The following is a 17,714-nucleotide window of genomic DNA, read 5'->3' as shown; positions in this document are numbered from 1 at the left end:
TGTTGCAGGAGGAAGAAGGGATGGGACCTCATCAGCCCTAATGAGGCCAAGTGAAACGCCTGTCCAGACTGGCACCAGTGCTCTTAGGCAGTGCCAGCCTCAGTGTCTCTAGGGGACCTCGGCTGGCTGCAGTCTGGGGTGGGGGGGAAGTACTGTACCCCGGCCCTGCCATGACAGAGAGGCTCTCAGCATCTCCCCGTGTACTCTGCACTGATGTTTTTAGCCCCATCACTTTCCAGCAGTCCCTGTACCCTGGCCAGCTCCTCACAGGCCCATGCAGCAGAAATCCTCTTACATGTCCCTCCCTTGACACCAGGAATGGGGTTGGCCTGGACCCAGGCAATGATTTCAGATGCACGTGGCATGGGACAGTCGCCCCACCTGCTGCTGCCGGGCACCCTGACCCCGTGGGATACAAGCCTGATGGCAGAGCCTGTGGCGCTGGGACCAGCTGTCTGCACCCCGTTGGGGAGAAGTATGCCCACCCCAGGGCAGTACTGCAAGGGTGGGCTTGGCCCCCTAGAGCACAGTGCCTTTGGTGGGTGCTGAGTGGATGTTCAGGCCGCTTTTGGCTGCAGGCAGGTTTGCCCTCCTTCCCCACGATGCTTAAGGAGCACATTGTGTCTTGCAGGCTGTTAATGGAGAAGAGGTCGAATGACAGCCGGGACTGTGGTCATCACAGGTGGAATATTAGCGACCGTCATTTTGCTTTGTATCATCGCGGTTCTCTGCTACTGTAGGCTCCAGGTACTCCTCACCGGGGCCGTGCATCACCCATGCAGCTGCTGGGCACACGGGCGTCTCAGCCCGGGGTACGGCAGGGAGGAAGGGAGGCATGGGCGAGTTTGCTGAGCACTGAATGCTTATAGGCAGGGCATGGCCATCGCCTGGGAACACGGAGTCAAAGAGCGGCCAGCATGTGGGGCACCTCACGAGCGCATGACGTGCCCTGCAGCCAGTCCTGCCCCGGGGCACGTGGCATCTAAGTGCAGGAGGCTCACGCGGGGTTTGCAGTGTTTGAAAGCCATTTGGAGCCAGGGTCTCAGCCCGGCACAGCCTGGCCCTTCCCGCAGCAGGCTCAAACCTTTTATTTATCCTTGAAGGAGGGGGGATGCCAGTGCTAGTCTCTCTGGTCCAACCCCGCCCGCGTATCCGTCAGGAGCATTTTATCCAATGCCTTTAACACAGGGCAAGAGATGGGGCCTCAACCTGGACGAACCTGAGCTTTGGGTGCGTCCCAAGCTCCACGTCCATCCTGGGCCGAACCCAATACACCCCACGTTCAACCTCCCGCGTGCAGCTGGGGTTTGTCGTGCTTTAGGGGGACCAAGCTCCCAAGTAACCGGTCGCTCTCCTTCTCGCCGGCTTTTCAGTATTACTGCTGCAAAAAAGACGAGTCCGAAGAGGATGAGGAGGAGCCGGACTTCGCCGTGCACTCCCACATCCCTCCCCTCCACAGCAACCGCAATGTAGTGCTGACCAACGGGCCCTCCGTCTACGCCGCCTCCTCGCCCTTCCACAAAAAGCACTCGCAGTGCCGGACCGTGTGCCCCAGCTGCTCCCACTATGAGCCGCCCACCTTCTTCCTCCAGCAGCCCCCCGAAGAGGTCCGCAACGGGGGCGACCGCGTCAGCTACAAGAACATCAGCCAGGAAGATATTGAACTGCCGGTGAGCGTCTCGAACCTGCAAGCGCTGAACCCAAACCGCCTCTCGGCCATGCGGGAGGCTTTCTCTCGCAGCCGGAGCATAAGCACGGATGTCTGAGCTGCTAGAGCCTGGACGTAGCAAGCTGGCCAGCCCGTGCGAGGCTTTTTCTACAACAGCCGAGCTTTCAATAATGGTGAAACTCTTTAAAAAAAAAAAATCTGTGGAAGTGTTTTAAAATGATGAATGTATTTATATGTTATATATAGCTATACATATAGTAAACCACTATATAAAGAGGAAAAATAAAGGGTGGGGGCGGGGAGAGGGAGGGACAGAGAGGGCCATAGCATATGCTGCTTGGAGGGGTTTTGTGGGGCTGCACATTTAATTTTTTTTTTATTAGATGAAATTTTGATATTGTGCATCCTTTTATACCCATCAAGAGGTCCCCTGATGACCATCAGGGTGGTGAATACCAGCAGGTACAGGTGCAGGGGCCGTCACAGCAAGACAAGGCTGCACAAGCCAACAGGCATCTGTCATCCCTCTTGGAGGGTCAAACCCACCCTTGAGGTGGGGGGCCAGCCTACAAACTACTGCAGACTGGGAAATGGCACCAACTGGAACTGAGTGGTGTACAGGCCTTCTGCAGGGCTCGGAGGGGAATGTCGCCCTGCGCGAGCAGTCAGCAGAGATGGGCTCGATCTACGAGGTAGTGAACCAAAACGGTCATCTCTGACCTTTCTACAATGCAGGAGCTCGAGCTCTTACTCTTTTTCTCTCCACTGTCTATTTTTTGGGCACAACCCCATGTGCAGAAGGATGCCCCCCGCCCCCCAAGGTACAGGATACAATTAACGCAGGGTCTTGTCCTCTAGAAGAGGCTTCCAGAGGTGAAATGCAGCTGTCCCTAGGGAAAGTAATTGGGGGTTTTTAACACCACTATCTGATTCCTATGTAACAAGAGAGAGACAATTTATCACCAAGCAACTTTGGTTTTCCAACCCCCCCTCCCCCCCCAAATGATACTATACACACACACACTTCTGAACTGGGCGACTGAGGGCTAAGCAAAAAAACAAAAACAAAAGAAGACTTTTTCCCCAGTTTTTTTCCACCTGGAAACGCATCACAAGGCTTTTAGGCAAAGGCAATGGACCGGTCTCAATTCCAAGCCACTGGCAGAGCTCCCATAACAAGAATTTCTAATTCACAGCAAAAGCCAGGGTCATGCCCCACCTCAAAAAGGGGGCTGCTCTGCAGCCAGTAGTGCCCAGGGCCCATGCCCAGCTTATCCATTTCTCCACCCCCTGGTCCCTCTGCTGTCTTGAACAGCAATTGCTCTGGAAGCGCCGTCTTCTGAAGTTTTCAAACTCCTGCTCACAGATGAAAGTGGAAACGCACCATGGTTATCTTGCCTTTCATGATAACAGGCCGACACACTGGGAAAGTGCTGGGATAGTGGCAAGGCAGAGAGCTGGATCCCCCGCCTTGAGCGGAAACACAATCTGTGACCTTGCTGCGGTATTTTAACAGGCGGATGAGCTAATCGCAGCCTGTGTGCACTGAAGACATGATCGGGCTTGTAAATTCTTGATGTTGCAACTCAGAAAGCACCGTGCTTAGCGGTTAGAGGAATGCCATATTCTGATGGAGGAAGGCAAGCCTTTCCCTGGATAAAACACAATCAAAAGGAACCATTTTCTTCTCGTTTAAGAAACAAACCGTTTCTAATTTCTTTAGAAGAGGGACCCAGCGATAGCATAAGCGCCTGGAAAGGCCCTTCCACAGGCATGCGCATGTGCGCTCCTGTCTCAAGGCTGCTTTTGTTTTCCTGATGCGTACGACTTGTCTTCTGAAGGCTCTCCTTTGTAACGGCGTTATACACCATTCAGGCTCCGTAATCGCAGAACGACTCACTCGTTTGCAGAGAAGAACGGACCGGCTGCAAATAGACTCTAACGGCCTCCGCGTCGCGCCCGCATCCCGGGCTTGTTATTAAAGACGCACTCTCCGAGGGGAAAGCAGTTGTTTCAGACTCGTCCGCTTATAAATACTGTATATGGCCCAACTGGATATTTTACTTTTGCCCTCGAGGGGTTTTTTTTAATTCTATGGGAGACCTTTTTAATGTGCAAGTTATTCTTTACAACTGAATATCTTAGACATTCTTGGGGGGGTTCTGTCTTGGTTTGTAACAAGTCTAACATGCCTGGTTTCTTCCTTCTTGAGCTGTGTAACTGGGGAAGCATTGATGTCAATGTGTTTGCTGGGGAATGGTGTTCTGTCTTCTGAGTAATCTAGTGTAACAGCAGCCGCTTCTACAGCTCTCTTAATTTGTACAATCCCTGACTCCAGTTTGTTTCAAATGCATTTAGACTTTGGATCCTTTGCCTTTTCTGTAGACAGACTTCTGTTTCCATCTTCCCTCTTTTTTTCCCAGTAGACCTTCGACACCTTAGCAAGCCCCGTCACCCGTTTCACTCACCTTCACGCGGTGAACTGCTGTACAGGACTTCTGAGCTCACTGAGAAAAAAATTAATAAAAAAATAAATAAATAAACTACTCTTTGACATGGTTTCAGAGGCTGAGCTCTTTTTTATTGATAGCTACGCAGTTGTGGGCCAGAGCATCCAGCCCATGAACACAAAGATAGTCCCTATCTGCCGTGAAGGGACCGCGACATACGTGTCTGCAGGATCAGGGCTTCTATTGGCAGGGACTCCTATCCATACGTGGCATCAGCTGCCACACACACAGGGAGAAACATATGCTAAAAACTTGAGAATAAAACAAGATACCATCATAAATATGACAATTTTATTAAAATATACATACGAGTACAAATTAATGATTATAGGGATAAAGGTCACTGTTTGTAAACAAATATATTAAAAAGAGCACATCTTTTCTGTGATATAAAGTGCAGTTATGTTTCCTTATTATATACATTATGTCAGCATTATGATTTTTATAAGGGCTATGGCACTGAAGTTTGATTATAAGATAAAATTCTCTGAAAAAGTATACACCTACATATTACACAAAGGGCTTTGGCTTAAGGTCATTGAAGGAATGAAGTTCAGCTTCCTGCCATTACAGAAAGGCAATGAAGGCTAGAAGACAGGCGTAGGGGCTAAATCAGAAAGCAGGTACGAGGACCTCCTGCTAGGGAGAAGATCGTGGTGCTTCCATGTTGCGTGGTTTGCTCTTTACCATCATCCATCTAAAACTCCCATATTGAATAGCACATGAAGGAGAGCCCTTTTAAGACACGGGAATGTTTTGGAGCTAGGATGAATCAAATATACAAGATGCTATGTACAGTTCTCAATCGTCAGAGGCTACCCATATACAGTAGTAACGGAGCTGTCGTTTCTGCTGGTGCCATTTCCCTCCGTTATGAGGAAGGGGAGAGAGGAACAAGGGTGGTATCTTTTCAGCGGTGGGAGGAAACAGCCGCAACGCAAGTCCGTGGCACACTTGGCTCTCCAGAGCGATGGCTTTCTGGAAGTAGGCGAATGCAACCGGGGTGTTCCCCACCTCTTGCCTGTTACCGCTCTAGCCAAACGCCGGATGCTTGTGAGCAGACTACCCTCCGGTCCTTCCAAGTCTGAGACCCGAAGTCCTTCTAACCTTGCCACTAGGAATGAGGGGCCCTGCAGGACCTGCAGCAAGCTTTGCTATAATACCAGTGGCTGCAGAGGTTCACTTTGATTGCCAAAGCACAGTTCGTTCCAGCTTGGTCCTGACAGCTGTCATCTAGAGAAGAGAAACACAGATTGGCAATCAAGAGGAGAAGTCAAAAGGCAACATCATGGGGAAAAAAAATTACGGTCTACGCTTTTAGCTCATTTCGTCTCTGGTTTGTTGACTCCGTTTCTCTTTGGAAGTTTTTTTAATGGACAAATGAAGGGTATTTCTGATTTCCATTGGTCCAACTCTTCTTCCCTCTCTGATTAGCATAAAAAGACCCTCTCTGGTTAGTTCAAATATAGCTACGCTCTCCCTACCCATTTCTGGAAAGCCATTCAGTCCTTCCTTTTCAAGCTGCAAGGTGCAAAATGACCTTTGCAGGCTTCTTTCAGCACCCTGCCTGTCTCAAATCCCCCTTTGGCTTGCCTTACATTTTAAATGAATGCAACCCAGGAAGGACTGAACCAGCATAGAAATGCCCAGGTTTCACCAAATCCCAGGAAGCGGCCTCGCTTTGTGCTGCGGCTTCTTAAATAGTAACAGCAAAGCTGGGCTGGGACAGGGTCATATGTTTGTGTGCGCCAGGCCCAAGGGGGCTGAGTTTTGTTTCTGAAGCCTGATTCTCTCCTGGGATGTCACTGAACGAAAGGGGAAGATGAAAGTGCTGCCTCACTGGGTATAAACACCTTGGGATCCAGTAGCAATGGGGAAAGGGCACAGAGAACATGGGCAAGCCCTGTTATTTATCGTTTGTTTTCCAGTAGCACAGCAAAGCCCCTTTCACAGACTGGGACCCCTCTGTGCTAGACGCTGCTCCAACTCTGAACAGAAAAGCAGACGATCTCTCCTGAGACGCTCACGTGATAGCGAACAGCAGGATTATGGTAACCACTTAGCGCGAACGGCCAGCTGAATGGAAGGAGAAGGCAACTTCAGGGCATCCCACATATGTCCCAATATTGTATAAAGGCAATTGTGATGCTCTTAGAGCACGTGGGCAGCAGCCAAATGAGTCAAAAAACTCCCTCCCTATAATAGTGCTGTTGTGAGGAGCCACGATACAAAACTCAGGTGGTAAAAAAGGTCTTGGTGACATGAAGGCAGCTGTCTGAATTGCTCTTCTTCTAGTAGCGTTCTGCCCTTCCACGATACTTCCCTCCCACAAAGTGTTATCAAACCTCACCGCCCACAGGGAGAAAAGAGCAATGGGTAACAGAAGCCACAAAGCAAGTCCACAGCAAAGCTCAAAGACCCCCACTCTTGTGCTTTATGTACACACCCATCCTTATTTCCAACTCCTAGTACAGACTGAGAACTACATGTTCACTGGAGATCACAGCCTCTTCGAGTCAAGGGACCCCAGCTGGAAAATGAGATGGTCACGAATCCCACAGGATGTAGGAGTCTAAAATCATTCAGATAAGACCACAGATGAACCGTACTCAGACATTAGTGGGGATTTAAACACAGCAACATGCTACCAGAGTCAGCATTTGGGTCAGAGAAAACTCTGCTGTTTTGACTACTTAGCAGCTATTGCACTTTCTTTCAGAGCAATACATGCCTAGCACCCTACAGAGACACAAGGCGCATGTGCACGTGTCGATTTAAGGTGCATTCGCTATTTTTAAGGTGCATTAAGGGCACAGGTCTACACGTGCACACCCTTAATGCACCTTAAAAATGGTGATTTCAGGCTATTCACACCTAAGTTTGATACCTGCAAAAGTAGGTATCAAATTTATGCGCAGAGAGCTAAAGCGCCTTAACGCACATGTAGACGTGCTAAGGCGCATTTACACTGTGTATGTCAACTGACTTGGGACCCAAGTCAGTCCGCACACCGCTTGAGTGTGCCTTAGCACATGCACATGTAGACACGCACCTAAATTGCCGTAATGCACATTAGGTAAATGCACATTACGTTTAGGCGCATGTAAAAGCACGTGTAGGCAGGCCCACCAATGTACAGAAACGTGCCTCGTTCTGCGGTGGTTATCATGACTTTGCAGCTGAGTTTTGAACAGCTTATTACACCAGAATAAGAGTGTCCTCAAAGGTGCGGGCAGGCCTATCTGGGTATAACTACTAGTTTATATTCACACATAACTGACGTAGAAGAAACCTTTCCATATACATAGGCACAGCTTCAGTCAACCCCTGTCCCTCTTGGTTTGTACTAGAAGGGCAGCCCCAGACCCCACAATGAAAGAAGTATCTGGATGCCTTTCCTCACCTGGCGGCTCAGTAGGGCAGGGTTGCAGGTCACAGGTTTGTTTCCCAACCGGCTTCACAAGGGGGTCGCAGCCACGAACAATATCCTTCCCCTGGTAGCATTTCACATCACGCATTCTCACTCCAATGCCACAGGTCTTTGTGCACTGGGAAGCAGAGAGGAGCATTGTTGGCAGGACGGCATAGCTTTGCTGGACACCAGACATTGTTTTTATGGCCCATCACAGATTGACTCTCATCTTCCCCTCTGCTGACTCCTCTCCACTCCACAGGTGAGAACTGGCCGCTTCTCTTCCCAGTGGCCCAAAGATTAACAACCCAGTGAAATGAGAGCAGTTGACTTTGAGCAGCTGACTTTGGACTCTGGGTGCTTCTTTCCCAGACCTGACAAAGAGCTCTTGAAGCCCAAAAGCTCATCTCTCCCAACTACACAGGTTGGTCCAATGAAGAGGTATTGCCTCACTTCACAGGTTACATGTCTCGTCGCTGGCAGAAGCATCTGAGGCCTATACGTGGCAAACCCCTAAGAGGAAGTCACTAGCCATGTTCAGGGGTTGCCAGTGGTTCCCTTTCATCAAGAACCACCCTGCCCCTTCCTTGAACAACCCATTGCAAAGACAGTTGCTACAGTTTTGAACCGAGTCTCTGAATTAAGCCAAATCCCCACCTTCCTCCAGAGGTAGACACAACCACACATGGGAGAGATGAAAGTCCCCTCTCTCCAAAGGGCCACACACAAAGTGGAAGGCAACTTTTACACTGCACTTTCTATCATCGGCTGTCTCTGCATGGAGGGCAAATGTCCCTGGTGGGGCTTGTCCAGCCAAGCCCCCCCCTCCAGAGCAGCACATTAGGAAAATCCAGCACCCTCTTAGACCTTATGACTCAATACAACTAGGTCAATCTTTGTGATGCCTTGGCTCTCTCTTTCTCTGCTGACACTGAGATGGGGTCTCATATTGGCCTGGTTAATTAAGGGCTACATCAATGACCAGTTTCGAAAGAAAATTAAACAAGCTGCCTGGGATGCTGAAGGGAAGAGCTATAATCCAGGCTCTTCTTTCCCTGTAATGCCAGGGACCTGCAGCTCTTTATTTGCCTTTGAAGCACCACGTGTGCTGGTCTTTCGAGACAAGACAGGAATGCTCCTGCTCAGGGTCCATCTGTGCTCGTAGGGCCATAAGCACACATGGACATTGCCTGCTTTCATGGCTGGGGATCTGCAAGCTGGCAAGACCTCGGCCTGCAGGACTCCATCAGTCCCACAGCCACCTCCCAAACAAACTCTCAGAACCAGAATCTGGTCCAGGTTCAAGTTTTCGCGTGTTCGGAGAGCCAACTTGCCAAGCCATAACCAAGCAGGGGTTGGGGATTTCACCTCTGCCACGGCACAGCAATGGCCCTGGTAGTCAGCACACACTCATTCACCAGGACAGGCCAAACCTTCTCATCTGTGCCTCCCTCCCAACCCATATCAACCCTAATCTCCTGGCACCATCTCCGGAAGAAGCTGTCCGTTCCACCTCCATGACCTTGGCCTGTTTTTGCGGGGACTGCTACAAAAGTGCATGTGCATGTATGCTAACTATGACACAGAAAGGGTGCGAGTGGCCCCCAGCTTTCCCCTACATATGCCCTGGGATCTCTTCCCTTATTTTTCCAAACCCTGGGAGCCACCAGTGCAGCAAATATTTGGGCAGGTTTCACTGCGCTAAGGACAATCTACTGCCCCCAATTCTCCCAGCCTGTATCTGCCAATCCCTTCTCCCTTCCCTTGTCTCATTACACACATTATTACGGCTGGCCCTGCAGACCTAGCCAGATTCCTACAACAACACAAAAAGCCAACCCGAAACACTTCCTTTCATTCCTGCTCTCCAAAAGCACAGCGAGTACTTGATTACATCTTGGCAGGGCGCGTGCTCCACTTCGAGCTGCTAATACAGTGAAAGGCTGCCTTGGCCCAAATAACCAAATCCTAATCAGTTCTTGGCAATCAGGCCAGAAGCATCTCTGGATGAGCCATTGCCGGCTGTGCCATGCGAGCTACGCTGGAACAGTTCATTTTGTGCTGCGTTTTCCTATGTCCATTTACAGCTATTGTGCATTCGTCCGCGTGCCAGACAGCGTGCGGAAAGAATTTTGCACTTTCGCCGTATGGGGAAGGCTGGGAGAAGGGGCAGGTCCTTCTCCTGATTGCCCTGCGGACCAGAGGATCGCGCTCCCGGTGCATGCCTGAAAACAGGACCCCCAAGGCAGGGTGTTTCACCCACCCTTACCCCACCTCCCTGCGTCATTTAGCACCCAGGTGAGGTCCTAGGTTGATAGCCCCTATGAGGAGGCTCCTGAGGAGACAATGGGGATAGCACAAACTGCGGAGGAGAAGGTTTCTGTTCCTCTGGGTCTTGAGGGGAGAGGATTGTTCTTATGTCCTTACCTCCACTGAGGTTTCCAAGATGGGCGGCCATTGGCAATGGCAGCATCGAGCACGCCACTGCTGCTTCCCATCCAGGCACCTCTGAGCACTTTGTGAAGTTGGATGAACAGTGTTACCCCCGTTTTGTCAATGAGGAAACCAAGGCAAGGACTGAAGGGGTCTGACACAGAAGGGACAGAGCCTGCAACAGAGCTCCCGCCAGGTGCCCTGTTCACTGGGCCCGGCTCTTTCCCGTCTCAGGCTGTCGCCCACAAATTAGCCCCTACTAGATCTAAGTGGCACCCCTTGGAAATACACCCCAGACCTCAGCAACCCTCTCACCTCAGACCAGGGAGTCGTGTACCACTTGAAACAAGGCCGTTCGAAGCAGGTGCTTTCTTCTACCGGTTTCTTGGTGACGTCGCAGTCGGGGGGGCTCCGTGTTTTTATCTTCCCATTGACGATCTCCAGACACAGCACTATCCTCTTCTTCACCCCACGGCCACAGGTGGTGTTACACTGCCCAGGACAGAAACCAGACAGAAGGAGAGATTAAAATGACATGTCCCAGAGATGCTCAGTGTCACGTCACGTTGAGCAGAGAGAGCTGGAGCTGAGCTCACGCCCATCCCAGTCTCGACTCAGTAACGGTGTCCGAGTGAATGGGGTTCCCAGCACCACGCCACAACATCCACGAGTCCGTCCTGCTGCCAGCCACCTGGGAGAGCAGGGCATGGCAATGCCCCAGTGACCCCCCCGTTGCAGGAAGGTCTGCATAAGCCTGTGCTTGAGGCCCTTGAGACAGTTCGCATTGCCCCTGCTTTGCCAGGAGGATAACCGAGCCTTTCACAGGTGGGATTAGACCCAGAAAGTAAGAGCCCCCTGTACCGCCCTCTCGGCGAAGGCAGGAGGAGGACAAAGTCGTAAGCCTTGGCGCAGGTCTCTCTTACCCGTTCCCAGTCCTGTGCCAGCCAGTGCGAAGGGCAGTTCTTATCCCCACAGGGGTGGATCGCCAGCGGCTTGGTCTCCAGGTTGCACTGCGACTCCGGCACCACGCGCCCATCGCTGGTTTTACAGTACACGTGCCTGATCATCCTCCCCTGCCCGCAGCTGCCGCTGCACTGAAACAGAAAGAGCAGGGTGACAAGAGTGAGGGGCAGGAAGGGACAGCGTGCCAGCCCTACATGGTGACAGGGAAGCCCGTCAGCGGATCATCTCTGCCTCAGCTTCAGCTGGAAAGGAGTTCAAGGATGGGAAGTTCTTGCTTGCAAGTTCCTTCAAGCAAGGACTTCGTAGGCACATTTTTTTTATTTTTTTATTTTTTTTAATCTCTCGGGCCCTGTAAGGTTGATCTCGGGGACGGTACAGAAGAGCTTACCCAAGGCAGCTAGAAACCGACCCAGAGCTGGGCCTGAAAAACACCTTCATTCCCTTAGCGTCCTTTGAGGGGTCTCCATTTGGGCAACCAAAATGGCCAGCATAGCGTTAGATGCTCTGGGCCATGGTGGCTTGATGACTTGCCCTGCTCGCACAGGAAGGCTCTGGCAGACCTGGCTACCAGATCCAAAATCCCAAGCCAGGACTTTCCTGATAAAGCCACCTTGTTTCTTGCAAAACCTGTCAGCCCCCTTCACTGCCAGGAACTCAGCTGACAAGTAACTGGTGCCCATGTGTTACGGAGAACAAAAGAGACGCCAGTTATTGTGGCTGTGGCCAACTTGGGTGAGAGCACAAACAAGCAGATGGCAGACGTGCATGGAGAGCCAAGGCACCACCAGGCCCACTCACCAAGTCCTAAAGGAGCTCATCTCCAAGCTGGGATGAATACGGTGCTAAATAAGGCACCCAGTTCTGTACCATGTTATCTGTGCGGCTCTCTTAATCACCTCTAAACTCAACATTTGGCTTCATAATCCTACAAGGGATCTCTCTGCTTTGGCTGAAGAGATGGATGAAGACAGAAGCTGCCTTTAGGGAAACCTGAAGGAGCCCCCCATACCCCAGCTGCTCCCCTGACCCTGCGCTCCTCATCCCCTTACCCCCATTCCCCCCCCTCAGCCCCCTGCAGTGCAATACACTGGCTCTTAATTTTTAAGAAAGACTTGCCAAGTCTCACTGCTGGGTAGAGGGAGAGAATGAAGGTGCAAGAGGAAAATGAGAAGGCCAAGTGCTTTGTTTGCTTTAGATAAAACATGCAGCAGCCTTCAAAGAGACCAAAAAAATATCTAAGGTAATTGGGTACAAATATATCCCCCTCATTTCAATAAAAAACTGCACAGGTATTGTCTCAACCTATACTTTAAACAGTGAAAGTCCTCACGTTCTTTTTGTTGCAGCGCTTTGAGATGTGCTGTATTTCACACTGCAGCTGTTGTCATGGAAACCACTTATTTTTAGCCAATGCCACCAAATCAAAATCGCTATAAAAATAGCTCCAGAACAAGGCCTGGCTGACACACACACCACACTTTTTTTTTTTTTTTTTTATAAAGAAAGATATTTGGGGGGGTGGGCCACGGGGTTGTTTGAAATCTCCCAAACTTCAGGCATTTCAAGCAAAGATTATAGCCCAAGGGAGAAGACAGACTGTCATGCCTCCAAGCCATCCAGTCTTTCCTCTGTGATATTCTGATCCTCCTCTGGAGCGAGGATGCCTCTCAACGTCATGTCACCAGCACGTTTCACTCGCACATCCCTGCTCTGCGGGCTATGATGGTTAATGAAAATATGGTAACTGGAGCACCTCCCACACCTGATGCCCCGTGCTGGAGTCCTCAAGTGGTTGAGCCAGGAGAAGTTTTGGGAGCGGGGATCTCCGGGTGTGGCCCACCCACCAGATCTTTGCTTTGTATTGGGAAGAGCAAGGCTGTCAGTAATGCTCAGCTTGAACCCCTGCCCAAGTGCTCCTGCAACCAAGCAGAAGTTTGGAGCTGGATGCACATTAGCTAAGATCCTTGCAGCTGGACCATTCACTATTCATAACTGTGGTTTCCTCCTGTGTGTGGATGATGGGATCGTGTTGGCAGTGCATGCCCAGGCTTAATCTGGAACGTGACAAAGAAGCTGCGGAAAACCCTGGCAAGGATATATCAAGAACAGGCACAGCGATGATGCTGGTTTAGATCCTGCACCCTGATTTTTCAGCCAGCTCCACATTTGCACATAGTTTTGTGCACATAACCCACTGCGCATCAAAAAGGGCACGTGTGTTTTTGCACGCGTAGCCTTGCATAGTTGGGGAGAGCTCCTGTAGCCTGGGAAGTCTCCCAGCTCTGAAACCAAGTGCCTGCCTAATGCAAAACAGACCCAGAAGCACAGTTCAAATGGGGAGGGGTGAAAAGGTAATTCAGTGTCACCCTGCTCTTCCTGGACCCACTGACCAAAAAAGAGCACCTCTGGCACTAGCCAAAAAGACGTACGAAACCAGAGGGCTCCCAACCAGCCTGACAAGAAGGATGGGGAACTGGATCTGTTGCTTTGAGTCAGTCGCCCACAAGTGACAAGTGACATCCGACGGTCCGTCTCACAAGCAGACCTGGCTGGGCACAAGGTGCAGCTGCTGGCTCTCAGCAGGGGCACAGCTGAAAGAGCAGAAGCAAAGCTGGGGACTGCAACAGCTATTTCATACCATCTGGGGTCCCTCTGGACTTCAATCCCACCTCCCCTTTTCTTCGCACCCCTATCCCCAGTTCCTTCCTTTTTCAACTAGAGAGGAAGCTGAGCCCAAAATATCAGCTCTGAGTTCAGGGTTCGATAGGTTCTTGCTCGCTCTGACATGACGCAAGGGTCTGGCATGAACGTAGCTGGGATTTCCCAGCCCTGGTTGGTAAGATCAAGTCAGAGAGACGCTGCTCGCTCTCTACTCTCAGGGAGACAGAGAGAGGATTTGGGGGAGAAAGAAGAGAAGCTCAGAAGTGCAGGAGCAGACTGAGTGAATAGTGCAATAAAAGTATAGCTAGACTGGAAATGGGGCCACCTCTTTGATGGTATGTGGGAAACCCTCTGGTTCGCTTCCACTGGTAGCTCGTTCTTGCTCGGAAGAACAAAGCAGATTCCCTGCCATTCGTGCAAATGCGTCCATGCGTCCAGGGCATTTAAACCACCGCCTGGAAAGACCTGGGTAGGTTTGCGAGTCAGTCCACTGTGCGGCACAGACGATCCTACTGAGCAAACAGCCAACAGCTTTGCCCCGGCTGTTTGCGAGTGGCCCAGAGGCTGAACTGAGCAAACCCAGAAGTTTGCTCAAACCAGACCAGGGTGGATAAGGAAGCATGTGCTAATCTCTCACAGCTGATCTGTGCTCTCGGTTACACGAGTCAAGGGAGGCCCCGGCCGGAAATGAGTCTAAAATCTAGCCTCAAATTTGCTGCACGGAGTGTGCAAGCAAAGTAAAGAGCCTGTAATTTCTGCCTAACCTGATTACTGCAACCAGTCTGTTGCATGTCTCTGGAAGGGCAGGATGAAGCAGAGGCGATGCATTGGTAGTCAGGGGTTTCCCTTGCATTAGGATGAGCTTCGGCAGGGGTTTGAGCTTCATGCACTCTACCCATTTTAGCAGGAAAAGGGTGGGGGGAAATCCCATCCTCCCCTCCTCCTTCCAGCTTTGGGGCATCTCAGGGACAGGGTAAGCCACCAGCCACTTCCACAGACATAAGGGGGGGCCTGTGTGGAACAGCAAGGCTGCACGCCTGCCCCATTCCCTTGGCTAGACCCAGCCCTGGCTGCGAGCGAGAGTCTGCACCAGAGCCACATAAAGGGATCATAATTCCTTGGGTTTTTGGAACTGAGCCCCTCAGCTGTTTATTCAAGCAAGACACTGCAGGACAAGGAGATGGATGGAGTTTTCCACCCACCCCACGATGGCTCTCAGCCCACTGGCTGCCTCTCGTCCTCTGAACAGCAGCCGATAACAGCAGGTGTCGGTGTAGTTGCAGCGAGCGGGAAGCATGGTAAATAACCTGACCCTGGAAACGGTCCTAACGAAGGCAAGAGGAGGCTGGGAACGCAGACCAGTGCAGTGCCCTTGGGAGACGCCTTTCCACGCAGGACTCCTGGGGGCTCTCCTTCCAGGCCCAAGGGACCCAAGCGCAAAAGAAATCACAGGTGGGGCCAGCAGATTGCAAAATCCGAGCTGGCTGCCTCACCTCCCGCCAAGCCCCGGACTGCGGTGACAGCTGGAATCCCCTCCCTATGCTCCCTCCGTCTCCCTGTAATGCGCTGGCTCACGGGAGATGGTGCAACGAGCCTGCAGCCGGGGTTCGGCTTGCGCTGGAGACGAGGTGTTACTGGAAGCCTGGGGGCTGGTGCCAAGCTCAGGTCTCTGAACGATAGCTAACAAGTTCAGCATAATCCCCAGCCGGGGGGAAGCAGTGCCAGGTCAGCTTAACTGCGAGTGTTCGGATGGCAGGAGGATTTGCTGTGGCCTCAGTAATCTCCAGACACCGACGCGAAGGGCTCCTCCGCTCTCTCCCACCTCTTGCTTTCTGCAGGCGCCACTTCTCCGAGCTTGCGAAGTTTATTGCTGTTGCTCACTGCTGTCCCCGCTGCGCTGGCCACTGCTATATGTGGACTTGCAGCGCTGGGATCGTGGTGACGCCTGCTACGATGCTGGGGGGCCGGAGGAGGTCACTGGTATCCTCAGATGATGGCACACCAGGTCATCTTCTCTCACCCCTTCCCCAGGGCACAGAACAACTATGGGGGCAGCACCAGAAGAAAGTCCGGTGCAAAGGGGCTTGCCAGCATCGAGGCAGGCATGGCCCTCGTGGTGCGTCACAGTGCGGAGACAGGCAGCGGTCAGAGCAGACAACCAAGAGGCAGGAGCCTGGGGTGCTGTCTAGCGCAAGGCTTTGCTCCTTCGGACGTGAACGCCAGATGCACAGAAGCATCCTTCTGTGGCTGGGGAAACCAAAGCCCGCAAGACCAGCTCTGCCCAGCTGCCGCTCTGCGGGAGACTAGCTTCGGTCACACGGGCCCAGACAGCACCGAGATGAGAACCCAGGGGTCCTGTCTTGACCACAGACCTTCCCCCCACAGATCACAGGTGAGGGAAGAGAGGGGGAAAAAGCACAGAGGGATCCTGAAAGTTTCTTCAAAAGAGAAGCTGAATGAAAACACAGAGCCAAACTCTGCTGCTGGGCAGCTCCGCTGCAGCTTCCCAGGCCAGACGGAGGCAACCAGGAGCAGACCATGGCCTGTGGACTGTATATGATATAAAGGAGCAGGGCTAAAACCATCGCCTTTGGGCTCCTGGTGTCACTTTGCTCCCCACCGCCCAACGGTGACTCACCGGTCCCCAGTCGGAGACAGTCCACTGCCGGTCGCAAGGGGGGCCTGTGCAGTTCTTCTCGGCTAGCGGCTTGGTGGTGGCATCACAGAGCTTCTCGTCCTCCGAGCACCGGATGTCCCTGGTCACCACACTCCGCTCCCCACACCTGGCCGAGCACTGGAAGGACACAGAGGGAAGGCATGGGGTCAGCAGCATCTCTAACCAGGGCCACTCTCACCCTGCTGGCCAATGCATCTGCTTTAAGGTGCAACTTAAAAAAAGAAAAAGCAGGAAATATGCTAGAAATGCACAGAAAACAGCCTTACAACCGGGCTTTTGCAGTCATCTAGGGCAGGACTGTCCAATGCCTGAGGGGCCTCCTGCTGTGCCATGTTGTGACACTGGCACCTCCGCGCTGTGCCGTGCCAGCACCCCCGGTTCCCCCTGAAGCTCTGGCCACAGGCTACCTCTGCCCCATCGGCTGTGCTCCCTGCCATTGGGAGGTGGAACAGGAAGAGGGAGAGCGGTTGGGAGAGTCGCAGCCAAATTTGGAGCCCAGGGCTGCAGGTTAACCTCTTCGGTCAGCACCTAGGGCTGGTGCCCTGCTCCCCCACCACCACCAAGCTATGCTACCGGGCTCACAGGCTGCCAGTTGGACAGTCCTGATCTAAGGCAAAAACACTCCCCCCAACCCAGAGCCCACACAGCCTCTGCAGATGAGCTCAAATGTAGAGTAAGGGCTGCATCCTGCCTGGCGCTGCACAAAAGGAGGGCCAGGAGGGAGGACCATGAACACCCCAGCAGGTCCTCTCCTTGGCACTCCAACAGACACCAAGCCATTGCTCTTACTGGCATCGTGCAAATATCTTCAAGGCAGCCCAGTGGCTGTGTTAAAAGCCAGTCCCGAGCGCAGCAGCTGGCTACCTTTCAGGACACACTTCACTCCCAGTAGACGATGCATGAAAGTCTCTCCCAACCCTCAAACCTGCTCCTTTTCCAGGCGGCCAGCTTCTGCACCTGGGTACGCCTGCACAACCCCGTCCCATTTCCACTCCTGCCATTCCAGCACTATGAAACGAAGACCTGAGAGCACGGCAAGGAGGCACGAGTGCCTGTGTCTAGGGGTGCAGTGGGAGATACCCTGGGCTCGATTTTCAGAAGAGCCATGCTCACAGCCTGTGGCAGCCACAGGTGACGAGCACCTCTGAAAAGGAGCCCCCGGATGGCTGCTCAGGCCCCGAGGCACCTAGAACATCCTAGCAACCCTGAAAACGTGGCTGCATTTTAAAGACTGGGGTGCAATCGCTCCCCTTTCACTCTCCGAAAAGAACTAGCTTAGTCGTTTCCAGGCCTCTGGAAGTGCTGCCTCCAAACCGCAGCAATTGAGATTTTTATACGGTGGATAAATTTGGCAGTGTCAAACCCCAGCGACGTTCTGTAGAAGCGGAT

At 52.2% G+C, this 17,714-nt stretch overlaps 2 protein-coding genes across 7 annotated transcripts in view; one reads left to right on the top strand and one right to left on the bottom strand.

Moving 5' to 3' along the window:
* The first annotated feature begins 534 nt into the window (after positions 1-534).
* FAM163B (family with sequence similarity 163 member B) lies at positions 535-4,228 on the top strand. The gene is made up of 2 exons (XM_019540893.1): positions 535-747; positions 1,374-4,228. Exons 1-2 carry the CDS (start codon positions 655-657, stop codon positions 1,764-1,766), a joined length of 486 nt encoding a protein of 161 aa, XP_019396438.1. The 5' UTR covers positions 535-654; the 3' UTR covers positions 1,767-4,228.
* A 220-nt stretch (positions 4,229-4,448) lies between these two features.
* The window catches only part of ADAMTSL2 (ADAMTS like 2), a 43,697-nt gene continuing 30,431 nt past the window's right edge, over positions 4,449-17,714 (bottom strand). For all 6 annotated transcript variants that reach the window (XM_019540890.1, XM_019540886.1, XM_019540887.1 and 3 more), the window contains 5 exons: positions 16,287-16,442; positions 10,948-11,118; positions 10,340-10,516; positions 7,583-7,727; positions 4,449-5,412 (listed from right to left, as the gene is read on the bottom strand). In XM_019540890.1, coding sequence (XP_019396435.1) covers positions 5,294-5,412; positions 7,583-7,727; positions 10,340-10,516; positions 10,948-11,118; positions 16,287-16,442 — 768 coding nt within the window. In that variant the 3' untranslated portion in view covers positions 4,449-5,293. The remainder of the gene's footprint in view (positions 5,413-7,582; positions 7,728-10,339; positions 10,517-10,947; positions 11,119-16,286; positions 16,443-17,714) is intronic.

This window comes from Crocodylus porosus, unplaced genomic scaffold (genome assembly GCF_001723895.1).
Source record: "Crocodylus porosus isolate Cpor-Errol unplaced genomic scaffold, CroPor_comp1, whole genome shotgun sequence".
In the NCBI taxonomy this organism is placed as follows: domain Eukaryota; kingdom Metazoa; phylum Chordata; order Crocodylia; family Crocodylidae; genus Crocodylus; species Crocodylus porosus.
This window is presented reverse-complemented; position numbering and strand designations above follow the sequence as displayed.